Below are 23,554 nucleotides of genomic sequence, written 5' to 3' on the forward strand. Positions count from 1 at the left end.
ACTTGCTTCTAAAAACTCAAGCAAACCTTTCATACATGATCTTCCCTTGACAAAGTCATGCTTGTTATCTTTCATTAATTCTTGCCACTCCAAGTGGACATCAGTTCTGTCCCTCAGATTTTTTTGCGAATGTTTCCCCCTTATGGACATTAATGCAATATAGTTGACTTATATTTTGCCTGTGCTTCCGTGGCTTATCCTCACCACCTTTTGTGAATAATGGTAACACGTTAGCAATCCTTCAGTTCTGTAGCACCTATTCATTGGCCAGAGAGGATTTGAAAATTAGTCATGACCTCTTCAAAACAATCTGGGATACATCTGATTTGTTTCTAGGGATTTATCCAATTTTACACAATATATCCTTCTGTTTACTATGAAGAATTTATTAGCAGATTTGCTGTTACAGGGGTAGGAATGTTAAGAATTACAGAGAATTAGTGCATTAGGAATAGATTTTCAGGCATTCCTACGAGAACTGAAATGGCAAGAATTAATGCAGCTGGACTTGTCAAGATTACATTCACTTTTAAGGTATTCCTCAGATACAGATGATGTATTTTATTGAACAAAGCACTTACATCTGATATGGCTACTGTCTTGGCCTACTGTGCACTCACTCCTGCTTTAGCTTAAATGAGAAGCAACAAATACGTAGAAGTCAAAGAAAACGTTCCCAGGACTTGGTGTGAAATAGGTAGCAGTCTGTTCCAAATCTTTATGTAGGCGCTAATGGTAATGTAGGAATAAAATTTCAGCAAGATTGATATTTCAAATCTTTCGTTAATCGAACCCACTGAAAAATTGTTATTTGTTAAATTTCTAACCAGTTATTCTGCACATTACTGGATTGTCAATGAAGGTGTGACCTCAAAGCAAAGGTTCAGTGACAGATGAAGTATGCCAATAGCTGAAACAAGTACTTGTATAGACAGAGTCCAGAAGCCATAGAGTAATTTACGTACAATTTTGTCTGTTTTTTCCACAGTTCCTCCTGTTTGGACCAAAAATATGAAAGAGATACGGTCCGATGGTGATCATATTAACTTAACCTGCAAAAGTGACCAATATATTCCCCTTTACTGGATTTGGTCAAAGGAAGTCAAAGGCAGCAAAGTGGTAAGGAATAATGGATTTTTATTACGTATAAACTAGCCATTGTTGCTTGTACAAAACTTGACAATTGTGCAATATACGCACATTGTGTCTGGTTCAATTCTACAAAACAGATAAGACCATAAGACATAGGAGTGGAAGTAAGGCCATTCGGCCCATCGAGTCCACTCCGCCATTTAATCATGATGATAGCCATTTTCTCAGAGCAATGCCTTGACAATTAGAGTCAAACTGCATGGTTTAACATGTAAACAAATCTTGGCAATTGACTGTCAGTTATCATCAAATGGATATGTTCTCCATGACAATATCTCTATGAATCAGCGTTGGCTAGCCAACCAATCAGCACTTTCTTCTCAAACAGCATTAAATGCTGTTTTCGCTTTGCACTGGTATATTTTGCAAATTATTCTGTGAACAGCAAGGTGAAAAGCTTCTACTATATTTTCAGCAGTAGTTGATAAATGATTAAAAAGAAATCCTTTAGAGAAAGTCCTCGGTTGGTAAAATATTGAAGTAAGAAGTGGGGTTGTTCTGCAAAATTTGATTACATCTCAAGATACCATTGTTTGATAACTTAATCCCATTCAAATCGATCTTTTTATCTAGTGATTAACAACAAGGTAGAATAAAATATAATAATATTTTAAAGCCAGCAGTTACAAACTGCATAAGTTGAAAATACTTGATCCCCAAACCTTTCACTAAGGAACGTGTCAAAGTTTGCAGCCTGGTTTTGGTTGACCTGCGCCTCAACTCCTTTTGTTACTTTTATTTCACATCCTTCATAACCTTTCCAAACAAAAGTAAAATTTGCATTGTGGTGCCGTGGAAGCATGTCTTCACTTAAATCCTATCTAATGTGAAAGTGCGACAGCAATTCTCTGTCTTTTTCTATTTATCTAGACCCTGAGTAATGAAACAGAAGATCAATATTACATCCATAGTACTGGCAACAAATCATCACTTTTAATAAAAAGCCTGATAATGGATAACACCACTTATTACCACTGCGATGCAGTCTATGAAGTCGGGTTCAGTGGTCTGCGGATTCATCTGAAGGTTAACAGCCTGGTTGCTGCAGTCATACCATTTGTCTGCATTGTTGCTGAGGTGCTAGTTTTAGTGATCTTCATTCTTGTTTGTGAGAGAAAGATGAAACAGAAAGAAGATCTTGCTGGTGAGAGTGTTTTTACATTTTAACATTTACTTGAAACTGAAACAAAATTAATTTTGTACACTTTTAAAAAACAGAATATGTGGAAAATTTCCTTTTGGCTGAGTAAAGATTATACTTTCAGCATCTAATTTATAAGGAATGAAGCTGAGCAATGAAGCAATAGCGATTAACTGAATAGTGGTAGTGAATGGCACTGCTAAGGAAGGATACAATTTCCTAGGGTGGGGGAGTCCAAAACTAGAGGACATAGATTTAAGGTGAGAGGGGAAAGATTTAAAAAGGATCTGACAGGTAGCTTTTTCACGCAGAGGGTGGTGTGTGCATGGAATGAGCTGGAGCCCAGGGTACAATTACAACATTTTGAAGTTATCCTGATGGATACATGAATAGGAAGGGTTTAGAGCAATATCGGCCAGATACTGGCAAATGGGACAAGATCAGTTCTGGATATTTGGTCAAGGTGGACAAGTTGGACCAAAGTGTCTTTTTCCATGCTGTGTGACTCCATGAGATAGCTGGATTCTACATCAGTAGGGGAATGAAGGGTTGTGGGGAAAGGGCAGGAAAGTGTATGTGAGGAATCATCCATGATTCCATTAAATGGTGGAGCAAGCTTAAAGGGCCACACAGCCTACTTCTGTTCATATTTTGATGGCATTACGGTCTCAAGGCCTCATTAGCTGAAGACATCATGGCCAATAGTGGTATGTTGAGACAGATTATGCGCAAACTGGCAGGATCAAGAAATTGAGAATTTTGGGACAGAGTCACCTGTGGGTGCAGAGAGTTAGAGATGTAAAAAGGATGACAACTTAGGGGTCATGAGCCAATGCAATGACAATGGAACTTGAGAGGGGATTAAATGGGGCAATAGATCTTTTGAGTGAGTTGCTGTTGAATGAGGGTGAATGATGGAAACAACCAATAGAGAATTTGATTCGTGTGATAGAATGTTTGTCTTTGAAGACCATTGTACTTGCATGTCAATACCAATTCCCTGTAAGAGTAATTCAGTTTGTCCACATAAATTCCCAACTTTTCTCCATAGCCCTTAAATTGCTTTCTCTTCATATCATTTTTAAAAGGCTTTGCAGCCTTAAGGCTTTAGCTATAAAGCTCAGATTCCTGTATGTCCTGTATGCTGTTACCTTCAATGATTGGTGCACCTTCTCCTGCATCTACTTTAGAGTTGTGCCCTTTAGCCACTGGACAGCACCGTAGCTCGGTGGTGAGCACGACTGGCTGACAGCACCAGGGATCTGGTTGGATTCCACCCTTGGTGACTGTCTGTGTGGAGTTTGCACATTCTCCCTGTGTCTGCGAGGTTTCCTCCCACAGTCTAAGGGTGTGCAGGCTAGGTGGATTGGCCATGCTAAATTGCCCATGGTGTTCAGTATAGTGAGTTGTAGAAGCATTGGGTATCGGCGGGGGGGTGGGAATACTCTGAGTGTCAGTGTGGTCTTGTTGGGCTGAAGGGCCTGTTTCCACACAGTGAGGTTTCTGTGATCTTTACTGTCATTTTTTGTTATTCCTATGAAAATGTAACACTTCACACTTAACGGCTTGGAATTTTGCACACCACAAATCTGCCCAATCCACCTGTTTGACTGTATGCTCTTAAAGTCTATCACCATGCTAATGAGAGTTCACAAGTTTCCAAGTTTTGTATCTGTAAATTTTTGAAATTGTGCCCAATACACTCATTGGCAAAGTCTTGTGCTGGCAAAGGAATAGATTACGATTTCAGCACCAGGTTGATTTAAGATGAAAGCAAAGATAGGAGATGTGACCTCTATTTCTGACTTTCAAAAGAGTGGAATTTCGAGACAGCTTTTCCTCTGACCAGCACATTAATTCTTTATTAGTGCTTTGGTCTATTTTAAATAGTGAATACAATGATCAGTGCTACAGCCTTCACAGTTGAATGTAATTTTGTTCTGGATTGTCCTATGGGGTCATCATTCCAATCTAGTTGCTTTATGTAACTCAATTTTCCTGGTTTCTTTTCCATGTAAACGTTCTAACAAATGACTGTTGCCACAGAAGGAGAAAAATTTCCAGAGAGACCGTAAGTACTTTCCTTTCATTGTAATTCATTTTGAAATATTTCCTTTTCCAATGTAATTGGGAATATTTCTGTAGGACCACAGATGAGTTACTCGATTCCACTGAAAATGGAGCTCGGCACAGAAAGGTTGAAACACCTTCAGTGCAAGTGAGTGAATAAATTATTTTAATTTCATAGTTTAAAAGTTCTGAGTATTCTGTGCCTCCTGCAAAACATGTTATGGGAAACTGAGATAGCCACCCAGAATTTCTGGACTGATATAGCTCTGCAGTGCTCAAGACTCAAAATAAATCAAAGTGGGCTGACTCTCATTAAACTGATTCTGAACTCTGGCACCCTTTCCGTCTACCCACTCCCTCCTCACAAAGCATTTACCTGAGACCTTGGCTCACAGCTTTTGTGGTGTTGCTGAGTGCTGAGATGTGCAGACTGCGAATTGGGTGTGATGGCAACTCTCGATTGCTGGAATTTCTGCCCGAGATGACCTGATTTCAGAGGAAAAACCCACTGTTGCATTTTAATTGGAAGAAGATACAACAGCTTGTCCTCTGAAGGGTCAGCTCAGGTGACTCGCCACTTTTGAGCAAGTTGGCAAGAATTGAATGAAGTCAGATGATTCCACCCATGATCTTTCAGTAGCAAATGAAACAACAAGTGTGTGTTTTGGAATCTTGCTGCATCACCCGCTGTGCGAGCCTTTGCACCCACAATTTTGTACTTTATTGCAACACTTTACTCAAGTCAATCTGCCATCTCTTGGATGATATTTTTTCCGATAAGAGAAAGCAGGTTGTGTGGGCAGTGAATTAAATCCTGCAAAAGCGATGTCAAATCTGGATCCCATTGTCACTTACTGTGTTTCTGTTCATGAGGGTGAGTCCTGAGACAAGTGAGGGATCTGTCTGAAGCCAATTAAGATACAAAATTTAGTTCTATTTGATGTTCTCACTATCAATGAACAAGTTTCACACTGATCTACATCTCATTAGATTGGAGGAGGTCATCATTGAATGAAATTATCCTGCTAATAACAGTATGAAAGCTAAAAACCAGCAAGTTTATTGTTAGCCATAGCGCAAGATTAGTACTGACAGGAGTGCAGTTTCTTAGACTGAGCAGCTTTGTTCAGAGACTAGCAAATGCTTCAGAGTCTATGGAGCTGAATTTGAATGTATTAACTTTGTGATTTCCCTGTAACATTAGCTACATCTATGCCACAGCAGCTTTATCTATTCCAACTAGAGCAAAAAGTGCAACGGTAGCAAGTCTTCTCAGACCACATGGAGCTACACAATGCAGGGATTTCAATAGCCTAGGCCAGGGCTATAAAGCATGGGCCTTGGTTATAAAGGTGTACAGAAGAACATGAGAACATTACAAATAAGAGCAGAAGTAGGCAAATTACCCGTCAAGCCTGCTCTGCCATTTGATACAGTCATAGCTGATCACATCTTGGCATCAACCACTTTCCTGCCTGCTTTTCGTAATAAGGGATAACAAAGTGTGCAGCTGGATGAACACAGCAGGCCAAGCAGCATCTTAGGAGTAGAAAAGCTTCAACCCGTTACTAATTAAATATATGTCTGCCACCACAAATTTACCCAATGTCTCAGCACCCACTACACTCTGGGCTAGTGAATTACACAGATTCCCGACCCTTTGAGAGAAGTCAATTCAACTCAGCTCAGTTTTAAATCTGCTACTCCTCATCCCAAAACAAAGACCACTGACTGTGGATTACCATGCATGAGGAAATATCATCTCCCGAGTCTACTTTATCACAGTGTCATAGAGATGTACAGCTCGGAAACAGAACCTTCATCCAACTCATCCATGCTGCCCAAATATCCCAAATAAATCTAGTCCCATTTGCCAGCATTTGGTCCATATCTGTGTAAACCCTTCATATTCATATCCCATCCCAGGGCACAATGCTGTAATTGTACCAGCCTCCACCACTTCCTTTGGCAGCCCATTCCATACATGCATCACCCTCTGTGTGAAAAAGTTGCCCCTTGGGTCGCTTTTAAATCTTTCACCTCGCACCTTAAACCAATGCTGTCTAGTTTCGGGATCCTTGATTATTTGCCCTATCTATGCCCCTCATGATTTTATCAACCTCTGTAACATCACCCCTTAGTCTCTGACAGTCCAGGGAATATAGTCACAGCCTATTCAGCCTCTCCGTATGGCTCAAACCCTCCAACCATGGTAACAACCTCAAGTCTTTTCTGAACCATTTCCTATGGCAGGGAAACCAGAATTGATACTGAATTCCTAAAGTCGCCTAACCAATGACCTGTACAGGTCCAGCATGACCGCCAATCCCTGTATTCAATGTACTGACCAATAAAGGCAAGTGTATTAAATGCTTCTTCGCCACCTGGTCGACCTGCGACTCAACTTTCAAGGAACTATGAACCTCTGCTCCAAGGCCTCTGTGTTCAGCAACACTCCCCAGGATCTTACCATGAATATTATAAGTCCTGCCCTGATTTGCCTGACCAAAATGCCGCAACTCACATTTATCCACATTAAACTCCATCTGCCCCTCCTCGGGCCATCAGCTCATCTGACCAAAGCCCAGACCACTATACCACCAATTTGGTGTCATCTGCAAATTTGCTAACCATGCCTCCTATACTCAAATCCAAATCATTTGTGTAAATGGCAAAAAGCAGTGCAGCCAGCACAAATTCCCTGTGAGACACCACGGGTCACAGGCCTCCAGTCTGAAAAGCAACCCTTCACCACCACCCTTTGTCTTCAACCTTCCAGCCAATTTTGTCTTCAAATGGGTAGTCCTCCCTATATTCCATGTGATCTAACCTTTTTAAAACAGTCTACCATGTAGAATCTTGTTGAATGCCTTACTGAAGCCTATATAGACAACCTCTACCTCTCTGCCCTCATCAAGCTTCTTTAACTCTTCTTCAAAAAACTCATAATCCTCTTTTTCATTTCACATACCTTTCAATGAGATATCATCTCACTCTTTGAAACTCCACCGAGTGGAGACTTAAACTGCAGTTAAGTCAAGTCTATCATCTCTGGAATCAATCTAATGAATCTCATCTGAGCTGCAACCAGCTACATCCCTCCTCATGTAAGGGGAGCAAAATTGTAAATAATATTCCAGGAAAGGTCTCAGTGAGCCTGTACAGTTGATGTAACACTTGCCTGCTTTTATATTTCTTTATACTACTCTTTAAGCAGTAAATGCTAAAATTTCTTTTGCCTTCCTTATTATCTGCATACTAGTTTTCTGTGATTTATGCACAGGAACATCCAGATTCCTTTGTACAGAGGCGCTCTGGCAGTTCTGTCCATTTAGACAATTTGCCTTTTTATTCCTCTGACCAAAATGGATAGTCTCACACTTATCTACATTATACTTCATCTACCAAATTTTGGCCCATTCACCTAATGCTCCATTGCAACCTACTTTCCCACAAAATTTAGTGCCATCTACAAATTTGGCTTTAGTTCTTTCTATTCCTGAATCCAAGTCATTAATATAGATTGTAAAGAGTTGGGACCCAAGGATCGTATCCTGTTCCACCCCACTAAATATGTTTGTCAACTGGAGAAAGACTTAGCCAGACTCTCTGATATCTGTTGGTTGGCTCATCCTCTATTCAAGCTAATAAATTACCCCTAACACCATGTGACCTTACTTTGTGTGTACCTTTTGCACAGCACCTTATCAAATGTCTTTGAGAACTACATCTACGGTATCTTTATTTTCACTGCCTATTTGATAGTACCAGAAGATTGGAGGGTGGCAAATGTTATTCCCTTATTCAAGAAAAGGAATAGGGATAATCCTGGGAATTACAGGTCAGTCAGTCTTACTTCGGTGGTGGGCAAATTATTGGAGAGGATTCTGAGAGATAGTATCCATGATTATTTGGAAAAGCACAGTTTGATCAGAAATAGTCAGCATGGCTTTGAAAGGGGCAGGTCATGCCTCACAAGCCTTATTGAATTCTTTGAGGATGTAACAAAACACATTGATGATGGTAGAGCAGTGGATGTGGTGATTATGGCATTTAGCAAGGCACTTGATAAGGTTCCCCATGATAGGCTCATTCAGAAAGTCAGGAAGCATGGGATTCAGGGAAATTTGGCTGTCTGAATGCAACACTGGCTGTCCAATAGAAGGCAGAGGGTGGTGGTAGATGGAAAATATTCAGCCTGGACCTCGCTGACCAGTGGTGTTCCACAGGGATCAGTTCTGGGACCTCTGCTGTTTGTGATCTAATTAAATGACTTGGATTGGATGAAGAAGTGGAAGAGTGGGTTAGTAAGTTTGCTGATGACACAAAGGCTGGTGGAGTTGTGGAGCGTGGAGGGCTTCTGTAGTTTGCAATGGGACATTGACAGGATACAGAGCTGGGCAAAGAAGTAGCAGATGGAATTCAACCCAGAAAAGTGAAAAATGACTCATTTTTGAAGGTTGAATTTGAATGCAGAATACAGGGTTGAGAGTAGGATTCTTGGCAGTGTGAAGGAACAGAGGGATCTTGGAGTCCACGCCCATAGATCCCTTAAAGTGCTACCAAGTTGACAGGATTGTAAAGAAGGCGTATGGAATGTTGGCTTTCATTGACAGGAGAATTGAATTTAAGAGCCATGAGGTTAAGCTGTAGTGCTATAGAATGTTGGTTAGACCACAATTGGAATATTGTGTTCAGTTCTGGTTACCTCATTATAGGAAGGATTTGGAAGATTTAGAGAGGGTGCAGTGGAGATTTATCAGGATGCTGCCTGCACTGGAGCGAAGGTCTCATGAGGAAAGGTTGAGGGAGCTAGGGCTTTACTCATTGGAGCAAAAAAGGATGAGAAGCAACATGATAGAACTGTACAAGATGATGACACACATAGATAGAGTAGATAGTAAGAGACTTTTTCCCAGGGTGGAAATGACTATTATGTGGGGGCATAATTTTAAGGTGATTGGAGGAAGGTACAGGGGAGATGTCAGAGGTAGGTTCTTTACACAGACAGTGGTGGTTGCGTGGAATGTGCTGCCAGCAGTGGTAGTGGAGTCAGATACATTCGGGAAATTTATACGACTCTTGGATAGGCACATGGATAATAGTAAAATTTAGGGTATGCAGGGTAGCTTGATCTTAGAGTAGGATAATAGGTCTGCACAACACTGCGGGACAAAGGGCCTGTACTGTGCTGTACTGCTACATGTTCTATCCACATTGCTTGTTACATTTTAAAAATTTATTCATAGGATGCAGGCATCACTGGTTTGACCGATCTTTGTTGCCCATCCTTAATTGCCTAGAGGGTGGCATTAGTAAAGAAAATCGATTTCACCAACAATAGCTTCCAAATTTTTAAAATAGGAATTCAAACCTTAACATCCGCCTTGTTGAGATTTGATCTGAGAACATTATGTGGGTCTCTGGATTAATAGCCTAGGGAAAATACCACAAGACCATCATATTTCAATCAAGGGCATCTTCAAAAACATCTAGCCAATTATTCAAATATTATTTGCCCTTCATAAAAACGTGCTGACTCTGATGGATTGTGTTTTGAATTTCTAAACGTCCTGTCATGATGTCCTTAATAATGGATTCCAACAATTTCCCAATTAACATATTCAACTAACAGATCTAAAGTTTCCTGAATGAGGGCATTTTCAAAGCATTTGCCAATCAACTGGGACCTTTCCTGCATCTAGGGAATTTTGGAATATTATAACATTGCAACATAGGTAGGAGTAGGCCCCTTGAGCCTAGTCTACCATTCAGTGCGATTGTGACAGGCCTATTGCCTAACTCCAGATACCTGCCTTTTGATCCAAATCCCTGAACACTTTTCCTTCACAAAAAAGTTTCTATCTCAGATATAAAATTGGCAACTAATCTCGCATCAACTGCCATTTGTGGAAGAGAGTTCCAAACCACTACCACCCTTTGTATATAGAAGTACTTCCTAACATCTCTTATAATGGTCTGGCTCTAACTTTAGGATTATGTTCCCCAGTTGAACTAGTTGAACTTGTTTATTTTTACCTATCCTGTAGTTTCCTGTGAAAATCTCGAAGATTTTAGTCAGAATACTCCTTCACCTTCTATATTTGAGAGAAACAGGCCTAATCTATATAATCACCCCTCAGATCTGAATTCCTGAAGTCCAGGTATCATTCTTGTAAACCCACGTGTACTTCCTCCAAGATCAATATATTCTTCCTAAGCTGAATCTACTGTCGCTGCTGCCAGTTTCTTCAAGACCCTAGGATGTAAGCTATCAGGACCCCATTTGTCTGCCTTCAAACCCAATAGCTTGGTTAGTGCTTTTTTTTATTGATAATGATACTTTTAAGATCCTCCCTTTCTCTAACTGATGCGTTACCTGATACTATTGGGATGGTACTAGTGCCCTCCACAGCGAAAACTGAAGCGGTGTCGATTTAGTGACATTGACTTTTATATATTGCCCTCTTTTAAATCTCCAGTCTCATCCTCCAAGGGATCAACATTTACTTTAGCTGCTGTTTCCTCTTTCATAGACTTCCGGAAGTTTTTACTATACTTTTTAAAATTTTTGTGCAAATTTTCTTTCAGCATTTACCTTTGCTCTTTTCATTAAACTTTTTGTAACCCTCTGGGAAAATTTTAAAGGTCAACAGTCTTCCAGCCTGCCACTCGCCTTTGAAGCATGGAATGCCAAAGTTTTTGTCTTTGTAATTACTTTAACTTACTTGCTTAGCTATGGATGATTTCTCCCCCTCCTCCAACTCTATAGAATTAGTTTGGGGGGTTCTGAGAAAAAAATATTGAGAGGTAAAGATTGGGAGGAGTTAAATGAGGTATTAATATTGGGCACACCGTCCATCAGGAAATTAGAGATGCACATGGCATCAGCAAAACTGTAATAGTGGGCAACGTCAATTTGGAAATAGGTTGGATTATCCAAGTCAACACCAATGCTGTAGAGGATGAATTCCTAGAGTGTATATGAGATAGATTTCTGGAACAGTGTGTTGGGAAGCCAAGAAAGGATCAGGCTAGTATAGATTTGTCATTGTGTAATGAGAAAAGACTTATTGATAATCTTGCTAGCAAGCAAACTTTGGAAATTGTAACCATTATTATGGTAGAGTTTAGGAATATGTTTCAATGTGATGTCGTTCATTCTGAAACTGAAGTGCTAAATCTGAGAAAAGGAAATCATAGAGGTACAAGGGACAAGTTAGCAAGAAAGAATTGGAAATACACATGAAAGATATGATAGTATATACGCAATGACTACTATTTAAAACAAATTGTATAAGATCTACAATAGGTTCCACCATGGCACAGATGCACAAAGGGGAAGTTGAATCAATCATGTTTAATGAAAGAAGAAAAAGTTTATATTAGGTCAAAGAAGTGAGTGATGCATGTGCCAGAAATAATAGTGACTGAGGATCAGGACTAATTTCTGACGCATCAAAGGAGGAAGAAGGAACTGATAAGGAAAGAGAAAATAGAAAATGAATGCAAGCCAGCAAGTGATATAGAAGTGGTCTATGAAGACTTCACAAGATCAACTTAAGTAAGGGTGCTGACTGAGGTAGAAAGAAAGTTGTCTGAAGCAGACTATAAAATAGCCGAAACAGGAGGTCACTAAATAAGCTGTGGCACATATTGAAGTCAATATTGAACAACACTCAGCAAAACTTTGTTCGGGTCAAAAAGAAAGTCGCAGTGAGAAGGAGAAGCATGCATTGTTAAGAAAGGCAGTCATTGAGAGCATCTAATCTAAAACAAAGTACACAAAATGGCTAAAACTAATGCTAGCCTCATGGATAAGTGATAATGGGAACTGCAGATGCTGGAGAATCCAAGATAACAAAGTGTGGAGCTGGATGAACACAGCAGGCCAAGCAGCATCTCAGGAGCACAAAAGCTAACGTTTCGGACCTAGACCCTTCATCAGAGAGGGGGATGGGGAGAGGGAACTGGAATAAATAGGGAGAGAGGGGGAGACAGACCGAAGATGGAGAGAAAAGAAGATAGGTAGAGAGGAGAGTGTAGGTGAGGAGGTAGGGAGGGCATAGGTCAGTCTGGGGAAGATGGGCAGGTCAAGGAGGCGGGATAAGGTGATAGGTAGGAAATGCAGGTGCGACTTGAGGTGGGAGGAAGGGATGGGTGAGAAGAAGAACAGGTTAGGGAAGCAGAGAAAGGCTAGGCTGGTTTTGGGATGCAGTGGCGGGAGGAGACGAGCTGGGCTGGTTTTGGGATGCAGTGGGGGAAGGGGAGATTTTGAAGCTTGTGAAGTCGACATTGATACCATTGGGCTGCAGGGTTCCCAAGCGGAATATGAGTTGCTGTTCCTGCAACCTTCGGGTGGCATCATTATGGCACTGCAGGAGGCCCATGATGGACATGTCGTCTGAGGAGTGGGAGGGGGAGTTGAAATGGTTTGCGACTGGGAGGTGCAGTTGTTTGTTGCAAACCGAGTGGAGGTGTTCTGCAAAGCGGTCCCCAAGCCTCCGCTTGGTTTCCCCAATGTAGAGGATGCCACACCGGGTGCAATGGATACAATATACCACATTGGCAGATGTGCAGGTGAACATCTGCTTGATATGGAAGGTCATCTTGGGGCCTGGGATAGCGGTGAGGGAGGAGGTGTGGGGGCAAGTGTAGCACTTCCTGCGGTTGCAGGGGAAGGTGCCGGCTGTGGTGGGTTTTGAGGGGAGTGTGGAGCAGACAAGGGAGTCGCGGAGAGAGTGGTCTCTCCGGAATGCAGACAAGGGTGGGGATGGAAAAATAGCTTGGGTGGTGGGGTCGGATTGTAGATGGAGGAAGTGTCAGAGGATGATACGTTGTATCCAGAGGTTGGTGGGGTGGTATGTGAGAATGAGGGGGATCCTCTGGGGGCGGTTGTGGCGGGGGCGGGGTGTGAGTGATGTGTTGCGGGAAATGCGGGAGACGCAGTCAAGGGCGTTCTCGACCACTGAGGGCAGAAAGGTGCGGCCCTTGAAGAATGTGGACATCTGGGATGTGCGGGAGTGGAATGCCTCATCCTGGGAGCAGATGCGGTGGAGGCGGAGGAATTGGGAATAGGGGATGGAATTTTTGCAGGAGGGTGGGTGGGAGGAGGTGTATTCTTGGCAGCTGTGGGAGTCAGTGGGCTTGAAATGGACATCAGTTTCTAGCTGGCTACCTGAGATGGAGACTGAGAGGTCAAGGAAGGTGAGGGATGTGCTGGAGATGGCCCAGATGAACTTGAGGTTGGGGTGGAAGGTGTTGGTAAAGTGGATGAACTGTTCGAGCTCGTCTGGGGAGCAAGAGGCATCGCCGATACAGTCATCAATGTACCGGAGGAAAAGGTGGGGTTTGGGGCCTGTGTAGGTGTGGAAGAGGGACTGTTCCACGTAACCTACAAAGAGGCAGGCATAGCTTGGGCCTATGTGGGTACCCACGGCCACCCCCTTTGTCTGTAGGAAGTAGGAGGAATCGAAAGACAGAGGGTGAGGACGAGTTCGGCTAGGCAGATGAGGGTGTCGGTGGAGGGGGATTGGTCGGGCCTATGGGACAGGAAGAAGCGGAGGCCTTGAGGCCATCTGCATGAGGAATACAGGTGTATAGGGACTGGACGTCCATGGTGAAAATGAGGTGTTGGGGGCCAGGGAATTGGAAGTCCTGGAGGAGGTGGAGGGCGTGGTTGGTGTCACGGGCGTAGGTGGGGAGTTCCTGGACCAAAGGGGAGAAAATGGAGTCCAGATAGGTGGAGATGAGTTTGGTGGTGCAGGAGCAGGCGGAGACAATGGGTCCACCAGAGCAGGCAGGTTTGTGGGTTTTGGGAAGGAGATAGAAACGGGCCGTGCGGGGTTGGGGAACAATGTGGTTGGAGGCTGTGGGTGGGAGGTCCCCTGAGGTGATGAGGTCATGGATGGTGTTGGAGATGATGGGTTGGTGCTCGGGGGTGGGGTCATGATCAAGGGGGCGGTAGGAGGAGGTGTTGGAGGGTTGGCGTTTGGCCTCTGTGATGTAGAGGTCAGTGCGCCATACTACCACTGCGCCACCCAAATCTGCGGGTTTGCTGGTGAGGTGCTGGTTGGAGCGGAGCAAGTGGAGGGCTGCGGGGGAGAGGTTGGAGTGGGTGAGAGGGGTGGAGAGGTTGAGGTGGTTGATGTCCCAGATGTCCACGTTCTTCAAGGACCGCAACTTGCTGCCCGCAGTGGTCAAGAACGCTCTTGACAGTGTCTCCCGCATTTCCCGCAACACATCCCTCACACCCCGCCCCTGCCACAACCGCCCCCAGAGGATCCCCCTCATTCTCACATACCACTCCACCAACCTCCAGATACAACGTATCATCCTCTGACACTTCCGCCATCTACAATCCGACCCCACCACCCAAGCTATTTTTCCATCCCCACCCTTGTCTGCCTTCTGGAGAGATCACTCTCTCCGCGACTCTCTTGTCCGCTCCACACTCCACTCCAACCCCACCACACCCGGCACCTTCCCCTGCAACCGCAGGAAGTGCTACACTTGCCCCCACACCTCCTCCCTCACCCCTATCCCAGGCCCCAAGATGACCTTCCATATCAAGCAATGTTCACCTGCACATCTGCCAATGTGGTATATTGTATCCATTGCACCTGGTGTGGCTTCCTCTACAATGGGGAAACCAGGTGGAGGCTTGGGGACCGCTTTGCAGAACACCTCCTCTCGGTTCGCAACAAACAACTGCACCTCCCAGTCGTGAACCATTTCAACTCCCCCTCCCATTCCTCAGACAACATGTCCATCATGGGCCTCCTGCAGTGCCACAATGATGCCACCCGAAGGTTGCAGGAACAGCAACTCATATTCCGCTTGGAAACCCTGCAGCCCAATGGTATCAATGTGGACTTCACAAGCTTCAAAATCTCCCCTTCCCCCACTGCATCCCAAAACCAGCCCAGTTCTTCCCCTCCCCCCACTGCATCACAAAACCAGCCCAGCTCGTCTCCTCCCCCCACTGCATCCCAAAACCAGCCCAGCCTGTCTCTGCTTCCCTAACCTGTTCTTCCTCTCACCCATCCCTTCCTCCCACCTCAAGCCGCACCTCCATTTCCTATCTACCACCTCATCCCGCCTCCTTGACCTGCCCATCTTCCCCGGACTGACCTATCCCCTCCCTACCTCCTCACATGTACGCTCCTCTCTACCTATCTTGTTTTCTCTCCATCTTCGGTCCGCCTCCCCCTCTCCCTATTTATTCCAGTTCCCTCTCCCCATCCCCCTCTCTGATGAAGGGCCTAGGCCCGAAACATCAGCTTTTGTGCTCCTGAGATGCTGCTGGGCCTGCTGTGTTCATCCAGCTGCACACTTTGCTGGCCTCATGGATCGGGATTTGTTTTAGAAACTAGCAATGGATGACTAAAAAGCTAAAAGAAAGAAAATTTATTGTGGAAGTAAGTTGGTGGTAATATAAAAACAAACAACAAGAATTTCTGTGGGGTGTACAATAAATAAAGACAACAATGAAAGTGAGCTTGGGACCCTTAAAGAATGCAATCGGGGAATTTATAAAAGGGAACAGAGAAATATCAGATAATTTACATCAAAATTTTGCATTGATCTCCATAGTGAATGACACTATAAACATTCAAAATATATCAAATAAGCGAAGTGCTCCTAAGAAGCTTTTGTAACCTACTACATTATAATGGTCAAAGTATTTGACAAACCAATGCACTGAAGGAACCTTGATCACCTGATAATAGCTCTCAGAAACCTGACAAGTGTATTCCTTCTACCTTGCAAGACGCATGAGTATCTCCCGACTCATCTGAAAAGGACAAGGAGGTAAGGGAGAATCCAAATGCTTCTTAAACCTCTCTTTGAGTCACGGCTGCATTGAGCTACCAGATGAGTTAACAGTATAAAGTTTGTGCACAACTCTGGTATCTACTGTGTTGTTTGTTGTGCTTAATTCTATGGAAATTATCAATATGTGGATGCTGGAGATATAAAATTAAAACAGGAAGCACTGGAGAAACTCAGCAGGTCTGTCATCAGGAGTTCCGAAGAAGCATCATTGGATTTAAATGCAGTTCTCCTCTCTCCGCAGATGCTGTCAATCCTTCTGAGTATTTCTTGCACTTTCTGATTTTATACTGACTTGCAGTTAACTGTATTTATCTACAACTGTAAATAATGGATATAATTTAGACCTACAGCATTTAACTGACTTATTCGTGGATGAGAAAAGACTTTTAAATTAATAATTAAGGAATATGTGTGCCTTTTGTCTTTTGCAGGAAATGCAGAACTGAGCGAAAACCTGTTGGAGTACCATTATTTTGACATGCACAAATGTGGCACAACAGACATTGAATTATTATTGGATGAAATAAGCAATATCTGTCATGAATGCTTCTTCATTTGTATTAGAATTAGAATTCCAGCTCAAGATTAATCCTCCTATTACTCATCCGAGCAAGGTTCTTAGTAACCCTCTGATATAGCATTACTAGACACTGTACCTTCTATAACTCTTGAGGTTACTTTGTCCTTTACTAACATCTGAACTATCACACCTTCTAATAAGGACTGAGCTATTGTAGCCTCCCATACCTTGTGATACCAGTAATTTACCATAACCTTCAATGACCACTCAGCTATTATATCCTTTATTATTTGTTAAAAACCATTCCCTCAAATAAATATGAGGTGTCACACTCTCAAACAAAAATCGGATGACAGGAGTTACATGTACACAAATTGTTGAAGGTGTCAGACTGGTTAAGAAAATAGTTAATGAGGTATGCAGGATCCTGGTCTACATTGCAAAAATAAGGTGAAAACAATAGAGAAGGTGCAGAAAAGGTCTATGAGAATAGTTCTAGGAATGTGGACACTCAATTATGTGGATAGATGCTGATTGTTTTCCTTAAAGAAAAGTAGATTGAGAGGTAATTTTGATAGTGGTGTTCAAAATGAGCAAGGCTGAGGACAGATAACCAAAGAGCCAAAGTTGACATGAGGAAAAGAATAACTTTTTTGTGGCAAGAAGTTAGGATCTGGAATGATTGCTTGAGAGTGGCAGAGCCATATTCTTTTATTTCAAATGATAATTTATCTGAGGAAAGGAAAATGACAAGTTTAAGGAGAAAAAGTAGAGAGTTGGGATTGGTGAAAATAGCTGAGTTACTCTTGCAGAGAGCCAACACAGACTGAATGACATCCTTTTCGTCTATCGGTAACTATTCTATGATTCTATGACACTAGATAGCATATCCTCAACAGCTATAAGGTACCATACCCATCAGAATTTACTAGGCTACTCAATTCTTTAATAATTCCTATGGTCTGCAATGATTAATTGCAACAGGGGTGCCTCACCTTCTGTTAACACTAAGACTATTATCCAATCAACCAACAATGTATTATTCTTTCTAACAACCAGGAAGTATTGTAACCTCTAAATAACTGCAAGGCTATTGTAAAGTCCAGCGACAACTAAATTACTGGAAATTGTTTTTATTTTTTCAAACAAACAGCATGGTACTTATCAACTCTAATGGTTGATATAACAAATATTCAAATAGTTTTTAAAGAAACTAGATTCTGAACTAAGAAGTAGATTGCAGTTGAATGAGAATTTGCAGTATTCGAATAAGCATTTGAGATGCAAAGCTTAAACAATTTCAATCATAATTTTTTTTATTATAGGTAAGCTGTCCTGTGTGTCACTATTAAAAAGAGCCCAGTTTTCCAACTTATTGTTTGGATGAGAAAATAACCTTGTGCTGTAGAAAGGCATTGTTTTAAATATTATATATTTATATATATATAAATATGCATTATATATTTAAATATAATATATACTGTCATACATCACACAATTATGGCATAAGAATCAGTAAGACAACTTAGCTAGGGGATTTATGATGTATAGAATATATTCTCTAGCAAAGTTATGAAATTAATTCTTACACCACCATGTTACAGTGTGTGACAATAAGCAATGAAACAAAAGCTGAAATGCTGCAAATATGTTTTGTACCTGACTCAGGTTAGAAAATATAAACAGCCTCTTAAAATAGCTGTTGACAGTTCTTCAAAAGGGCCCAAAATACTCGTTACCAAAAACCTTGAGATTAATAAAAATTAAACTTTTACCAGACAACTGCACTAATGTGACTTTGGAAATAATTTAACAAAAGCGTTAAAGTGGCAGTAACAAGTCAAAAAATAAACCCAGTCCTCCTGTGGGAACAGATTGAACACTGAAACTGTTTAAACTTGTATACTCTTAGCAACAATTACCAAAAGGTTTGTGGTGTTCACTATGTCATAAAATAAAGCAGCACATTTTTTTTTCAAGTAAAACACATGAATTTTACTTTCTCCTTTTTGTACCTACTGAAATAGTAATCCTTCATCTATAACACAACTCAGCGCAATAAACATTAGACTGAGCCAAATATTTCATCTTGTATAATCAGTGACAGTGAAGCCAATCTGAAATGTAACTTATTTGTAGAACAGTGTGGGGCTGGAGGAATATAGTAGGTAGGGCAGTATCAGCGGAGCAGCAGAGCTGACATTTTAGGCTTGGACTCTCCATCAGGACTTCCTGATGAGGCATCCAGGCCCGAAATGTTGACAGTCCTGGTCCTCAGATGCTGCCTGACCTGCTGTGTCCCTCCAACTCCAGACTGTATGACTCTGACTCCAGCATCTGCAGTTCTTTCTATCTCCTTATTTGTAGAGCAGTTGGTGAATTTAAAGTGTTTGCTCAGCATGATTGAACTCCTTTACTTTTTGAAAGGTTGTTGCTAACAGAAATGATCATTATAAATCAAACTATTGACATCATGATAATGTACTTCATGATACTGCCACTTTGATGCACCATTATTAGGTAACAATCTTGGGATAGGCCCTTTTAGACTTTACTCATCCACTGGTTGTTTAGTGAATGGGTGTAGGAGTTAGAAATTTGCCTTAACTGCAATGAGGCTCTTATGACACTAAGAATGAGTGTGTTATCAATTCCTTTATACATATGCAAGCAGTTAAGCTAAATGTTATAAAAAGGACTCCTATGTTTACGTGTGTGTGTATTTTTAAGAAAGTCTTGAAGACACAGGCTATGAAATACTAGTGATCTGTTGCTGCTACACCTGACAGAAAGAAAACACAAACATTCACACCATTATTTTATGTGTTTTGTTCGTCTCCTACCTGAGTTACGAGTGTAGATCAGTGAAATGGCCATGGAATTTCACAAGTTTTTTTTAATGGAATATAGTTTCTTGCTGTAACTGTTTTTGACAATGCAATTAACCAACATTTAAGTAAGCCAATTCTGATCTTTAACTCATTTTATTCAGATGGCCAAGTACAAGATAAGCAGACAGATGAGAAATTTTTCATGTTCTGAACAGCAGTTCTTTACTTTCTGTTAAATGCAATCAAGAAGACTTGGACATGCCCTTACAAAGCAATCGGTAAAAGTAAGCTGATGATGCAAGTAGCCAAACAGTAAGATAAGCTCATAAAGACTTTGATATGACACAGGCACAGAAGGTTCTCAGATAAATTCTCACTCTTCTGCTGGAAACACAATGAAAACTGAGATTAGACACGACAACAAATTTTCTCCCACATTTCAAACAATGTTACTACATTGCAGACAGAAAGTCAGCTGATACGGTGGTGCAACTCGTAGACTTGACTTAAGCAAAGGTAGAATCATCTTAATAGTGATCTCGCTTGAAACATATATGTCTGGACATGAATAGATTGATGGCACCAGTAGAAACAGGCAAACGTGTTAATGCTGGAAGTGACTCATTAATGCAGAGAATTGGGGTCGTTTCCACTTTCATGTAGGTGTAAAATGGTTGACGTTCAATCCATTTTGCAGCCAATAAGATCATAAGCCATAAGAGTAGAAATATTGTTCTGTATCACTCAATGAGATCATAGCTGATTTGGTAATCCTCAATTCTACTTTCCTGCATTATCCACACATCTCTAATTCTATTAAAGATTGGAAATTTGTCTATCCCAGCCTTAAACACACTTAATGATCCAGCCTTCATAGCCCTTTGCAGTAAGGAGTTTTCCAGATTGACTACTCTCAGAGAAAAGAATCCTCCGTCACTTCTGTTTTAAATGAGTGGCCATTTACTCTAAGATTATGCCCCACCCCCATCATTAGAAACAAAATGTCCATATCCACCCTGTCAAGCCCCTAATAATCTCATGTTTCAGTAAGTTCACCTCTCATTGTTCTAAACTTCAATATTTCCAGGTGCAATCTAATGCACCTTTAATCATGGAAGAAAAGAACTCCATATCTAAGATTAATCAAGTGAAATTTCTCTAGCCTGCCTCCAAGATCAGTATAAATTTCCTTACATGATATGAAAGGACCAAAGCTGTTATGAGTATCCCAGCTGTGGTCTAACTAGTACACAACCTCCCTAATATTTATACTCCATTTCCTTTGAAATAGAGGCCAAATTCCAGTTGCCTTATTATCTGTTGAAGCTGGAACTCTTTTTTTTATTCATGACCAGAGTGGCTAAATCACTCTGTGCTGTAGCTTTGCACAGCTTTCAGTTTTCAATTCTCTCTGTTGGCTGGATGGCTGGTTTGTGATGCACCATGATGTGAACAGTGAGGATCAACTCCTACACCATCTGAGGCTACCATGAAGGACTCTCTTTCTTAACCTCTGTCCTCACCAGAGGCATGAGGGCCCTCAGGTTAAACTCCCACTAGTGCTTGCTCTCTAATGAGAGAGCAGCCCTCTGGTCTGATAAGAGCACAGCAACTTTGCCATGAGTAAACAAACAGATTTATTGGTCTCCCTCACTTTATGAATAAGGGATTCTTCGAGATTCTTCCAGTGCATCCAAAATCTCTCCAGCTACTTCCATTCAAATCCTAGGCAATGAAGATGAAAAATGGGAAGGATGTGTAACAGGCACATGATTTGATGTTACCTATTTTACACTATCACCTGAAGTTAAATTTGCACCGAATGAGTCTAAAGTAACATGTTTACACCAACTAAAAGAAGTCATTTAGTCAAGCTGCTGCTGTTGTTGATCCAAATGCCAATTATGATTGTCTGAATTCCCTTTGTGTTTTTCTTAGTCTGTAATTTGAGGAGCCTATTTTATTATGGGGCTATTGTCTGTTTAGTAAAAAGAGCTTAAAATACATTATAGATAATTGTTAGGGATATTTTTGTAACATCTCCCACTGTTTTAATGTTTTTGTTATTCACAACTATAACCTAAAGACTCATCCATGACATGCTTTTGCAATCTATTAGTTCTATTGTCGATCGGTAAACTACCATCCAAAATAATTTGTTTAAAGCTTTTGCCTGAAATGTAGGACTGTTTAATAAACAAATAAGTGAAAGCCAGCTGACATAACTAACTGTATTTTTAGATTAGATTCCCTACAGTGTGGAAACAGCCCTTCAGCCCAACAAGTCCACACCGCCCCTTGAAGCGTCCCACCCAGACCCATCCCCCTATAACCCACACACCCCTGAACACTCCGGGCAATTTAGCATGGCCGATCCACCTAACCTGCACATCTTTGGACTGTGGGAGGAAACCGGAGCACCCGGAGGAAACCCACGCAGACACGGGGAGAATGTGCAAACTCCACAAAGACAGTTACTCGAGGCTGGAATCGAATCCGGGTCCCTGGTGCTGTGAGGCTGCAGTGCTAACCACTGAGCCACCGTGCCGCCCATATTAGTGTGACTGATTACATTAGGAACATTAACGTACCGACTGATCTGGACGTGTGGGTCCACAGTTGCCTCAAAAGTGGCAACACAGGTGGCCAAAGTGATTAAGAAGTTGGTATGCTTGCCTTCATCGGCCAGGACATGGAATCAGGAGCCCAAGAGTTGGCAAAACGTGTTGCTGCCATATAAAACCCTTGTTAGCCTCATTTGGAGGAGTGTGTGCAGTTTTGGTCACAACATTACCAGAAGGACGTGGAATCTTTGGAGAGAGTGCAGAGAAGGTTCACCAGGATGTTGTCTGTCTCAAGGGCATTGACTATGAGGAAAGGTTAAAAAAACTAGGATTGTTTTCACTGGAAAGACGGTGGCTGAGAGGAGACCTGATAGAGGTTTACAAAATGATGAAAGGCATAGATAGGGTGGATAGTCAGATGCTTTTTCCCAGGGTTGAAGTTTCAATTATAGGTTCAAGGTGAGAGGGAAAAAGTTTAAGGGAGATGTGCGAGTAAAGTTTAACACGCAGAGGTTTTGAAGCTCGGAATGGACTGCCAGAGGAGGCGGTGGAAGCAGTCAGGTTGGCGATATTTAAGAGGTGTTTGTATGAGCACATGAATAGGGAGGGAGTTAGGGCATATGGATCAAATAAGGGCAGAAGGTTTGTTTTTTAGTTCAGTCAGGGCATCACCTAAAGTGAAGACTCAGGCTTGGAGGTCTGAAGGGCCTGTTATTGTATGGTCCTTCTCATCTGTTTTTTTGTTCTTCTGTACGTCAGGTCACATTTTTGAAGCTATCATCAAGGTCACATACTTTAATGTGTTACAGCAATTGCAGAAACCTTTCCATTTCTATTGCATTCTGTGGAAATAGGCAGTTTTAGACTTTATTATCATTCTGTAATTTTAACAGGACTGACTTATTTTATATATTTAATGCTAATTGATATATTTTTCTCTTTATCATCTTCTTAAAAACCCTTTCCTTCCATTATGTATTTAGTTTTCCCTCCTCCCTCCCATTGCCCACTGCCGCTGAGTGAATGCCCCTTGTCCTTAGTAGGTGTCCTCATTCTACTGTCAAATACTCATGTGAGTTATTTACCTTTAGAATGCTACTGCTTTTTTTTCCAGTGTTGAAAATCATGTAAACCCAATGTATCAATTTAACTTGCTGCACATCAATATAAAACAAGAATAAATGAGGTAAAAGTCTTAAAATTTTATGTCTGTGACTCTTTTTTAAAGCTATATTTTAGTCACAGCCAACACTATTACAGTATAAATCAGAACTCGAAACCTCAAAACCGACATCTATTTCAAGCCCACCAACTCGCACAGCTACCTAGACCACACCTCCTCTCACACCTGACTTCCATCAAGAATATGATCCCCTACTCCCAATTCCTCCGACTCCGCCATGTCTGCTCACAAGATGGGGCATTCCATTCCTGCACA

The 23,554-nt window shown here is 41.7% G+C and overlaps 1 protein-coding gene across 3 annotated transcripts in view; it reads left to right on the forward strand.

The window, feature by feature from the left end:
- The window catches only part of LOC125460062 (embigin-like), a 47,235-nt gene extending 23,918 nt beyond the window's left edge, over window positions 1–23,317 (forward strand). For all 3 annotated transcript variants that reach the window (XM_048547148.2, XM_059648594.1, XM_048547158.2), the window contains 5 exons: window positions 989–1,119; window positions 2,023–2,296; window positions 4,340–4,364; window positions 4,439–4,511; window positions 16,633–23,317. In XM_048547148.2, coding sequence (XP_048403105.1) covers window positions 989–1,119; window positions 2,023–2,296; window positions 4,340–4,364; window positions 4,439–4,511; window positions 16,633–16,647 — 518 coding nt within the window. In that variant the 3' untranslated portion in view covers window positions 16,648–23,317. The remainder of the gene's footprint in view (window positions 1–988; window positions 1,120–2,022; window positions 2,297–4,339; window positions 4,365–4,438; window positions 4,512–16,632) is intronic.
- Window positions 23,318–23,554: the final 237 nt, after the last annotated feature.

This window comes from Stegostoma tigrinum, chromosome 1 (assembly GCF_030684315.1).
Source record: "Stegostoma tigrinum isolate sSteTig4 chromosome 1, sSteTig4.hap1, whole genome shotgun sequence".
Classification (NCBI taxonomy): Eukaryota; Metazoa; Chordata; class Chondrichthyes; order Orectolobiformes; family Stegostomatidae; genus Stegostoma; species Stegostoma tigrinum.